The 12,100-nt window shown below is 44.2% G+C and overlaps 1 protein-coding gene across 2 annotated transcripts in view; it reads right to left on the reverse strand.

The window, feature by feature from the left end:
• The window catches only part of slain2 (SLAIN motif family, member 2), a 31,640-nt gene extending 25,445 nt beyond the window's left edge, over window positions 1–6,195 (reverse strand). For both annotated transcript variants that reach the window (XM_078398763.1, XM_078398762.1), the window contains exon 1: window positions 5,709–6,195. In XM_078398763.1, coding sequence (XP_078254889.1) covers window positions 5,709–6,112 — 404 coding nt within the window. In that variant the 5' untranslated portion in view covers window positions 6,113–6,195. The remainder of the gene's footprint in view (window positions 1–5,708) is intronic.
• Window positions 6,196–12,100: the final 5,905 nt, after the last annotated feature.

Consider the following 12,100-nt stretch of genomic DNA (forward strand, 5'->3'; position numbering starts at 1 on the left):
CAACGAAGGCAGAGTCGTCAGAGAACTTCTGTAGATAGGAGTCTGCAGAGCTGTGCCTGAAGTCCGCAGTGTACAGGGTGAACAAGAATGGTGCTACACTGTTCCCTGCGGAACCCCAGTGCTGCAGACCACCCTTCCGAGACCAGGTCCTTTGTCCTCACCAATAAAGTATTTCTGGATTGGAATCAGTTTAATGCAAATATTTGCAATTCTATAAGTATGTCAGGCAGGCAAAAACAAAATAAAATAACATTTAAAAACTGTTAAAAAACAGTTCACTGTGGGAACTGTTCCAAGTTTGATGGGGACTGGATATTATGGTCTTCTTGAGACGGAAAAGTCAGATAAAATTTAAGCAGATTTAGGGAAATTAATATATGTTGATGGTTCAATAAAATAAAACTTTAACTGCTAAAGCAACGTGATTGTATGATACCTATTTACCAGGATAAAACAAATTAACATCTGAATATAAAGATTTGTTTCAAATGTTAATAGTTGTGATACAGATTGGATTAAAATGAAAATTAGATCAGAAAATATACTATGAAGAGTGGCAATGTTATGGAAGGATTTGTTTTTAAATGTACAGAGAAAATGGATAACATGACAGAATGCCCTACTTTACAGATGGAGAGTTCTAACAACAAAATACTGAGTAATAATTCATTTCCTTCTTGAGATTTTACCAAACTACTATTACTTTACTCCTAAAGACGCACAAAAGACTGCAGATAGTGGAATTCTGAGCAAATTGCTTGAGGAACCAAGTGGATCAGGCAGCATTTGTAGAATGAAATGGACAAACAGCGTTTCGGGTTGGGACCCTTCTTTAAACTTCTTCAAATGTCAACTATCCATTTCCCTCCAAAGATGTTGCCTGACCTGCTGAGTTTTGCCAGCAGTTCGATGCTTTGCTCCTGGTTTTGGATAGAAATACCGATGTCAACGTAACAAATGCAGTTATTGTAATTAATACGAGGCATTCACAAGTTAGAGGATTGAATTAAGAAATAAATAAATATATACATTTTCAATATGAAGAGACATAATTAGTAAGAGTTTAACAATAGCAAAGGAATTTCCAGGAAGGTCAGAAGGACAGATCATTTCTTGGCACAAACTGTGGTATTCCACGTTGATGGGAATTTAGCTATAGACAATTCACCAGTACATTAATTAATAGAAACACAATCACAGTACAGGAAAATGACATGAAAATTGCTGATAACAGTGACATAATCTTATTAAATATTTCTTTTTGATATAAAATGCCCAACCATGACCGTAAAGTGACTTTCTGTTACACCTCATATAATTTATCTCAAAGCTGTAGAATTTCTGAACACTTTCTATAAAAATGAGTCAAAGTGTACAACTGACTATATAAGGAATCTTTTTGCAAACTGTTGCTGAACTAACAAATCCCACTACAGTAATTGGAGAATTTCTATTCGGTTGTTAATCTGGATTTCAGTCATAAAGATAGTTTCAGTAATGGCGGCATAGTGGCTCAGCGGTAGAGTTGCTGCCTTACAGTGCCAGAGACCCGGGTTCGATCCTGACTATGGGTGCTAATTGTATGGAGTTTGTACGTTCCCCCCGTGACCGTATGGGTTTTCTCCAGGTGCTTTGGTTTCCTCCCACACAAAGACGTGCAGGTATGTAGGTTAATTGGCTTTGGTTAAAATTGTCCCAGTGTGTAGGATAGTGTTAATGTATGGGGTGACTGGTGGTCGGCACGGATTCGGTGGGACTGTTTCTGCGCTGTAGCTCTAAAGTCTAAAATAAAGTCTAAAGAAACCAAGCAGCTTCCCTCGGAAGAAGAATAACTAATCGCATAAAATAATCAAACAGTTAATTAATGTATTAAGAATGTACGATAGCTGAAATGTTAAGGTTGCATTACATGGAGGCTTCTGGACACCAGTACAATATAGGGCACACACATTTTAGAGTCATTAAACTGAAGATGAGCCGTAGATACTGCAATTCATCAGGGAATGTAACCTAGATGTTTTGCACAAGGAAGCTGTCAATTCCCATAAAGATGGCTGATCTGAGCAGTGGTTAGGGATATAGGACTACAAATATACAGTTAACAATAAAAGTGCAGAAGCTTTGTTCTGCAATTGTTCAATTGACAATGGGTTTGACGTTTTTCTAGTTTGTTCAGGTAAGATTCAGGAGTTTTAACAAATTGATCAAAATACTGTGGTGCTGGAACCCAGTGTGTGTGTGTAAACAAGAATACAGTAGATGGGGGGGGGGGGGGGGGAGGGGGGAATAACAGTTGAGACCGATTGAGACTTCTCTACATTCAAAAACAAAAGTCTAGAAGGCTACATTGCCTGTCTGATGTAAGGGCTTCAGGCCTCTGCTCCAAGCTGGAGAAAAAAAATCACAGTGGGAGGAGGATGACTCTGTAGTCATGGGACACCAACAACACAGGCAGCAAAAATAAAGTCAAGTCAAGTCAATTTATTTGTATAGCACATTTAAAAACAACCCACGTTGACCAAAGTGCTGCACATCTGACTAGGAGGTTCTACTTCATCACCTTTCAGAGCTAGGCACAAGTTAGGAAGAAGAAAGGCCTGTTTCCGGCTGTATATATATGATATGATATGATAAGAACAAGACAAGAATGTTTTGATTGCTACTTAAGCCATGTGGAAATTAGGACCGGGTAAATAAGATTAGAAAAATGAATGCGTGAAACAAATGTTGGTGATTTAGAAACTGGTTTCGGATCCTGATGCACTGGGACCAGCAATGAAGAAATTGAAAGCTGTATCGATGGGGTAACCTGCGCCTGAACTATATGGGAACAGGGTCGAGTGAACAACAAAATTGGGGAAATAGAGAAGATTTTAAACTAAATGTTTTGGACAAGGATAGTAAGTGTAAATATAAAACCGGAGAGAAAAACATCAGTACAAGAAATTATAAACAGACAGCAAATGGAAGGGATAGCGAATTCAAATGTCAAAGTAAATCAGTAGATGAAACCAGAGATTACAAAATTAAAAGGGCGAAATAAAAGACTCTGTTCCTGAATGCAAATAGTTAATTGGCTGTTTCATATGTTGAGTTCTAACAGAAATAAATGTATGATTTAATGGCCATTACAGTACTACTCTGTTAATTAATGATAGCCTTTGTAGACAATAGACAATAGGTGCAGGAGGAGGCCATTCGGCCCTTCTAGCCAGCATCGCCATTCAATATGATCATGGCTGATCATTCTCAATCAGTACCCCGTTCCTGCCTTCTCCCCATACCCCCTGACTCCGCTGTCCTTAAAAGCTCTATCTAGCTCTCTCTTGAATGCATTCAGAGAATTGGCCTCCACTGCCTTCTGAGGCCGAGAATTCCACAGATTCACAACTCTCTGACTGAAATTTTTTTTCCTCATCTCAGTTCTAAATGGCCTACCCCTTATTCTTAAACTGTGGCCCCTTGTTCTTGACTCCCCAACATTGGGAACATGTTTCCTGCCTCTAACGTGTCCAACCCCTTAATAATCATGTTTCGATAAGATCTCCTCTCATCCTTCTAAATTCCAGTGAATATACAAGCCTAGTCGCTCCAGTCTTTCAACATATGACAGTCCCGCCATTCCGGGAATTAACCTAGTAAACCTATGCTGCACGCCCTCAATAGCAAGAATATCCTTCCTCAAATTTGGAGACCAAAACTGCACACAGTAGTCCAGGTGCGGTCTCACTAGGGCCCTGTACAACTGCAGAAGGACCTCTTTGCTCCTATACTCAACTCCTCTTGTTATGAAGGCCAACATTCCATTGGCTTTCTTCACTGCCTGCTGTACCTGCATGCTTCCTTTCAGTGACTGATGCACGAGGACACCCAGATCTCGTTGTACGTCCCCTGTTCCTAACTTGACACCATTCAGATAATAATCTGCCTTCCTATTCTTACCACCAAAGTGGATAACCTCACACTTATCCACATTAAACTGCATCTGCCATGCATCTGCCCACTCACACAACCTGTCCAAGTCACCCTGCAACCTCATAGCATCTTCCTCACAGTTCACACTACCACCCAGCTTTGTATCATCTGCCAATTTGCTAATGGTACTTTTAATCCCTTCATCCAAGTCAAGAATGTATATAGTAAATAGCTGCGGTCCCAGCACCGAGCCTTGCGGTACCCCACTAGTTACTGCCTGCCATTCTGAAAGGAACCCATTTATCCCCACTCTTTGTACACAGAGAAAGATGTGGATTCAGAAAACCGATGTTGTTGAAGTAGTCTTGATAAAGCAGAACAAAGCCCGATGGATAAGTTACCATCAACCTACAAACTAGATTCAGACAGGGCAAAATACTGGAGTAATTCAGCGGGACAGGCAGCGTCTCTGGAGAGAAGGATTGGGTAACGTTCCAGGTCGAGACCCTTCTTCAAATTGCAGGCCAGGCAACCTGGCAATGTCCTCTTCACAAACAACAAAATACATGTGTCTGAACACCTAAACCTTTCCAAGGACCAGTTAAGCAAGAGCCTGATATGGTGGTAATTTTTAAATCATATCTTAAAGACAATGTGGCAGATTTTTCCATCGCAAGCTTTGGGCATATCTTGTCTCATCATCTTAGAAAACTAACCAGAAATGGCAGTGCAATGGCAGACAGGAGTGGCTCTAAATGTTTTTAATATTGAACCCAGACCCCACAAAATCTTAATTCATCAGGTCAAATATTGGGTGGCAACACCAACCATATTCAAAAATGAGGTTCTGTCCTGGTCAAGCAACATGAAGCAGGATGACAGGTGGCACATTAGTAGAGTATTTTTTTATTTCTGCATCTCTGAAGAACATGCAGTTATACACACATTTTGTGGCTTTGGCTAATTAAATATATGAAGATGTCAAAGTATATCAATAGGGCCAATGTGTATATTAAAGGAAACAATGCATATGACTCATTCTAGAGTGGATTTGAAAGGATGAAACCAAACAAGTTACAGGTCTGAAGAAGGGTCTCGACCCAAAACGTCACCTATTTCTTTTCTCCAGAGATGTTGTCTGACCGGCTGATTTACTCCAGCTTTTTGTGTCTATCTTCGGTTTAAACCAGCATCTGTAGTTCCTACCTACACAAGTTACAAAGAGCTTTGTACTAGGATTATCTGATTCTTACCAGCATAGGATCGTAGGAAACGTTATGCCAAGAAACACTAGTTAAACATAGTAGAATCAGTACTGTTGCTTCAAGGGATAGGCTTGCTTACAATGCAAAATCGCCTTCATCGCTCCTGTAACAATTTATGTCACAAAAAAAATTAACGCATTTAACTGCGCCATTGTTTCCATAAATATTAAAAATTCAACATGTAGAAACCCCAATGAAAACACTACATTTTCCATGGCTTTAACCAGCCAAGAACTCGAATTGTTAATTTGAATCGAGGGAACGGAAAGCCGTATCTCATGGCAGTAGAATACGACCAAGATATAACTTGCTTCTAACCCTAAACTCATATATCAACGTCTGGGTGTTCAAAAGGAACCCAACCTCTGTGGGGTGGATACAAAAACACCAACTTTGAAATCACAAACATTACAAGGAAGGGGCAGCAGCAATGAGTTACATCCCAATCCCAATACCAGGCATTGTGTCAAAGCCAGACACAGGGCGGGTGCCGCTTGTATGACTGTGCCTGCCCGCCCCCCGACTCACCAGCTGTCCTCGTCCTGCTCGCCATCGTCCTTCAGACTCATTGTCTCCAGGTCCAGCGTCGCCACCTCGTCCAACACAGTGCGCTCGGCCAGCTCGGGGCTCTCCTCCCAGCCCGGGAGGCCGCAGGATCCCGGCGACTGGGTCACGGCTCCTCCCCGTTGCGTGAGTTGCGACTGCGCCTCCCCTTCCACAGTCGGGGCCGGGCTGGGGCAGCAGCCGAGGAGCGGTTGCCACGAATTGCCGGCCGGGGCGGGGACGGGAGCGGGTGCCAGCGCCGTGTGCTTGGGGCTCAGGATGGTGGAGCGGGTCCTCAGCTGCTCGTTCTGCTTCTCCAGTTTACGGACCAACTCCTGCAGCTTCCGCACTTCCAGGTCGGCGCTGACGTTGGAGTTAACGTCCTCCATCTCGCCGCCTCGCTCGACGTTGCCTCCACTTGACGTTTCCTGATTCCTTCCCCACCTCCCTCCCCTTGTCTTCTTCTTCTCCTCCTCCACCTCCTACCACCGCCGCCGGCACATGACGCACGCTGCCGTGATCACAGCCACACGATCCTCATCCCCAACTCGGCCATCATCTGCCCGCCGCCATCTTCCTGTCGCCCGTCTCCACCCCCACCCCCGCCCCCCCGCGCTGCGTGACGTCAGAGGGCCCCTCCCTTTCTCAGCCCTCTGACGTCAACGTATTCCACACAGGTCCTGATTCATGGCGTCACCTCCTCGCCCGCGACACGACGTCACCCATACCCTTTTCGTGACGTAATTGTTTTGCCCGATCACCATGGCTACGCGGGACGCCAGCTCGATTGTCGCCGACAAACCCTTGGCTGCAAGCGATACAATGTGCTGCAGTATCTCAGCGGGTCAAGCAGCATGTCTGGAGGATAGACACAAAATGCTGCAATATCTCAGCGGGTCAGGCAGCATGTCTGGAGGATAGACACAAAATGCTGCAATATCTCAGCGGGTCAGGCAGCATGTCTAGAGGATAGACACAAAATGCTGGAGGACTTTAAGCGGTCAGGCAGCATATTTGGAGGATAGGCATAAATTGCTGGAGTAACTCAGCGGGTTAGCAAGCTATCTGGAGGATAGGCACAAAATGCTGGAGTAATTCAGCGGGTCAGGCAGCATATCTGGATGACATGGATGGGTGACTTTTTGGGTCGGGACCCATCTTCAGACTGGAATTGAGAAAGGTCCACAAGCAATGGTTTTTAGAGCTTTGTAAAATTCACAGTGGATTATCTTTCGGAAGTATTCTCTCTTCAGAGGAGGTATGAATTGCAAAATGACAATGGAAAGACAAGGAAATGCAGATACTGGTTGGCAAAAAAAAGGCTCAAAGTGCTGTTTTTCTATTAGAGGATTGTTGGAGATGAGAGAAGGGATTGTCACTAGGCAAGGAGGACTAGCACGGTAGATAGAAGGTTTACAAAAAAAGACAAAATGCTGGAGTAACTCAGCTGGTCAGGCAGCATTTCTGGAGAACATGGATGAATTATGTTTTGGGTGCGGTCCTTTTTTCTTACTGATTGGGGGGGAGGGGGAAAGAAAGCAGGAAGAGAGGGTGGAAGAGGGCAGGACAGAGCCTGGCAGGTAATAGGTTGATACAGGTTTGATTGGCAGATGGTGGACAAAGGCTCGAGATGAAAAGCACTTTGTGTCTTTTTTTGACAATGGAAGACCTTTTATTTAATTAGATAACTGGGAACATTTCTGGGATTACTTTTTTTAAAATTGTTGCTTCCGGAGTTTCATCATGAACTTTTGATAATTTGGGTCTTACAAGTCACAGCTACATGTTACCCACAGCTGCGCAAATCTCAGTTGGAGCTCGCATTTGCTGTTTGGCAACTCACATAAATCTGTACCCGGGTGGAATATGTTGGCCCTTTATACCTGTTTAGGATATTTCAAAAGCAATTTACAACCATTAAATCGGTGATTTTTGTGTGAGTCATGGCAGTGAGAACAATATAAATTCAATTGTTTTGGTTGCGTTGAATGAGGAATTCATTTTAGAATTAGCATTAGGACAACTCTTGTTCTTATTTGAAAAAAGTATAACAGGATCTTTTACTTCCACTAGTACTGACCGACAAGGCTCCAATTCAATATCTGTCCCAAAATTCAACACTTGTGAGAAGATTTAGATTCAGATCAGTTTATTGTCTTGTACATCAAGTTGCAATAAAATTCCTTGTTTGTCTGTAATTCACAGAGAAAATGTGTAATGATAAATCCAATAAATACGAGTCCAAAGCAACAGAATGGTACAAGATTATTGTGCCACGGGCGGGTAGTGCAAAGAATGTTAAAGCACAATAACAGAAAACTGAATGAAGTCGAGTTAAATGTAAGAGAACATGGCAGCACATTTGGGTGTACAAGACGTGATTGTTTCAGGAGCCGGACAGTATCGGGGTAGAAACTTCTGTCTGGATGCCCGAGCTTTGAAGCTCGTATTTTCCCAGAAAGTAGAAGAGAAAAAGGGAATGGCAGGGATGGCATGCATCCCTGATGATACTCCCATCCTTCCTAATACAAATCATGTTCAAGCTGGACCTAATGAACAGTAATGACAAGCTTGCAATAGACTGGGCTGTGTTCATCACTCTCTAAGGGTTCAGGTGGTTAAGAGCAGGGCAGGTGCCATACCAGCCTGAGACATATATTGTCGGAATACTCCCTAACAAGGTGAAAAAATTGGTTGTTGATCTGGTAAAGAGATGGGGTGAACACAACCCTATCCTCATCAAAAGAGCTGCTGTGGAGATGATAAACAGCTTCAAGTTCTGAGGCATCCATGTCACCAGCAATTTAAACTGTTTCCTTCACACTAATACAGTGATCAGGGCAGCGCATCAAGGTTTCAAGGTCAGCTTATTGTCACCTGTACCAATTAAGGTACAGTGAAATTTGAGTTACCATACAGCCATAAAGTAAAAAGCAACAAGACACACAACCACATAAAAGTTAACATAAACATCCATCACAGCGGATTCCAGATTCCTCACTGTGATGGAAGGCAATAAAGTTCAATCTTCCTCTTTGTTCTCCTGCGGTCGGGGCAGTCACACCATCCGCGGTCGGGGCGATCAAAGCCCCTGCAGCCGACGATGGAAGCCCCCGTCGGGGTGGTCGAAACTCCAGTGTTGGGGCGGTTGAAACTCTCCGCGGCATGGAGCTCCCGTGTCGGCCTCTTCTTACCAGAGACCACTTGCTCCGCGATGTTAAAGTCCTACAGGCTCCTGCGGCTTGGAGCGCCGGGTCGGTCTCCAGGAAAGGCCGCCAACTCCACGATGTTCGGCTGCAGTGCGGACGGAGATCCGATACGGTAAATAATTGCATCTCCGCCAAGAGATTAAAAAAAGGTTTCCCCCAACCCCACCCCCACCCCCACCCCCCACATAAAACAAACCAAGGAACACTAAAACATACTTTTAACACATACTAAAAATAACAAAAAAGAAGAAAGAGACAGACTGTTGGTTGGCGAGGCAGCCACTGCTGGTGGCACTACTTAGTGTATTTACTTTCTTAGGTGTCTGAGAAGATTCAACATTTTTGCAAACTTTTCAAGCTGAGCTGCAGTTGACACCAAAATAGTGACTAAGCTCATCCCTAAACTTCTGGACCTTGGGACCCTGAGATTGTAAGAAAATAACTGCAGATGCTGGTACAAATTGAAAGTATTTATTTCACAAAATGCTGGAGTAACTCAGCAGGTCAGGCAGCATCTCAGGAGAGAAGGAATGGGTGACGTTTCAGGTCGAGCCCCTTCTTCAGACGGATGTCAGGGGGGCGGGACAAAGGAAAAATATTGGTGGAGACAGGAAGATAGAGGGAGAACTGGGAAGGGGGAGGGGAAGAGAGGGTCAGAGGAACTATCTAAAATTGGAGAAGTCTGAAGAAGGGTCTCGACCCGAAACGTCACCCATTCCTTCTCTCCTGAGATGCTGCCTGATCCTGAGATTGTGGCACTAATTCTGACTGACTGAGATCTGTCGTTCAGGAAGTTCAGATGCAGATGGAGGCCTCAAGCCCAAGGTCTAGAAGTTTAGGAATGAGCTTATTTGATATTATGGTGTAGGCTACAGCCCTCAATGAATAACATCCTGACATAGGTGCGAGACCAAGTGTACACTTGGTGACTGTTTCATAGAAACATGGAAACATAGAAAATAGGTGCAGGAGTAGGCCATTCGGCCCTTCGAGCCTGCACCGCTGGACACTTGCGCTCAGTCTGCCAAGGGCTACTGGATCTGCTGGTTGCTAACCATTTTCACTCCTCTTTTCATTCCCATACTAACAATTCTGTCCTGGGCCTCCTCTGCTGCCACACACATTCTGGAGGAACAACACCACATTTCCGCTTGGGTAGCTTACAACCCAATGGTATGAACATTGAATTCTTTAATTTTAGGTAACTACAAACCCACCCCCTCTCCCTACTTCCCCCAGACCTTACCCTTCCCCTTCTCTCCTATCCTGCACCAGGACACGCATCTATTTCTCCCCTTCCCTTCCACCTCATTCCTTCCCTTAGCTTCATATTTCACAACAATCCTTTTGTCTCACACCTTCTGTCTTTTCATCTCTGATCATTGCCCAACCATCTGCCTATCAAATCCTCCCCCCTCTCACCTGTATCTACCAATTACCTGCCAGGCTTGTCCTGCCCCTCCTATCTTTCAGTTTTCTCCCCCGTCCCTGCAAAGTCAGCCTGAAGAAGGGTCCAGGCCGAAATGTCAGCTAAACATGTTCTCCAGAGATGCTGCCTGACCACTGAGTTTCTCCATCATTTTGTGTAAACCAGCATCTGCAGTTCCTTTTTTCTACATTGTGACGTGGGTGTTCCTAGTTTCGAGGTGATCCAGACTGAATGTCTTTTTCCTGCAGCTAATTTGCAAGACTTCTAAATCATCTGGGTGACTGATGCAAATGTGGGCCATAACCAGTTTTTCAAAGTACTTCCTTATGGTTGATCTTAGAGCTACTGGACAGTAATCATTGAGACAGGTCATATTATTTGTGTTGGGGACTGGAATGATGTGGGTTTCCCTGAAGCAAATGGGGACAGAAGACTTGAAATGAGAGGTAGAAGATGTGAGCAAAGACAGTGGCCGGTTTAGTCTAATTTAGTTTAGAATTGCAACATGGAAATAGGCCATTCGGCCCACCGAGCGCACGCTGACCATCGACCACCCATTCACATTAGTTATACGTTAACCCATTCATGCATCCACCCCCTACACACCATGGGAAATTACAGATCAATTAACTTACAAATCCACACATCTTTGGGATGTGGAAGGAAACCCGAGCACCCGGAAGAAATGCACGTGGTCATAGGGAGAATGTGCAAGCTGCACACAAAGCACCTGAGGTCAGGATCGACCTGAAGTCTTTGGCGCTGTGAAGCAGCTTTCTACCAGCAGTTGATTGGTGCACAATTTCAGAATCCGTTCAGGGAGTCTATCCAGGTCAGCTGCTTTTACCTATGTGAGTTTACCCTTTACATACGAGGGTTTACCAATGTGAAAGCAAATCTGACCTGCCATCAGGATTATTGGGACAAAGTCAGCAGGGGTTGGGGGACATGTTTTGGTGGAACGTAGTTTTCCTGTTCAAAATGGGCATAAAAGGCATTGAGCTCATCTGATAGAGATCGCCCCGGATTTTCGCCTGTAGTCCGTGGTGATATTCACACCCTGCTACAGTTGATTGAATTGAGCTTCAAACTTGTTTTGGAATTCTCTCAGCATCCCTGATAGCTCCATGAAGATCTTGGTCTTACTGTACAATGCAGGGTCATCCTTGAATGCCTCAGATCTGGATTTTAACAAAGAGTGTATCTATCTCCCTGGTCATCGCAGATTTCTGGCTGGGACAGAACCTAATTGTCTTTGTTGAAATGCAGACATCAACACGTTTCTTGATGAAACCGGTGATGACTGAAGTATACTCTTTGAAGCTGAGTCAAGTGGTCTTGAACGCGGACTTGAGGCAGTCCTCCTCAAACCACTGGTGTATTACTCTCTTTTTTGGTGCCTCAGACTAGCAGAAACACCACTGACAAATGTTCAGATTACCCCAAGTGAGGGTGAGGGATGAATGGATAGGTGTACTTGATCTGGAGTAGCAGTAGTCGACAGTGTTAATACGTCACATGAATTAGGAGGCATGCTGATGGCATTTGGGAAGTATGTTCCTGAAGTTGGCTAGGTTGAAGTCCAGGATATCAGGGTTTTTTGTCTCAAGAGAATTGACAACTGAGTATAATTTGCCCAGGGCCACCGCTAACAAGATTGTAGAGAGAAATCCTCTAGGTGGATAAAAGGGACGGCGTTTTAAGAAAAGGTCAGGGGAGCAGAAATGAGCTAAGACTCT

This window comes from Rhinoraja longicauda, chromosome 1 (assembly GCF_053455715.1).
Source record: "Rhinoraja longicauda isolate Sanriku21f chromosome 1, sRhiLon1.1, whole genome shotgun sequence".
NCBI lineage: Eukaryota > Metazoa > Chordata > Chondrichthyes > Rajiformes > Arhynchobatidae > Rhinoraja > Rhinoraja longicauda.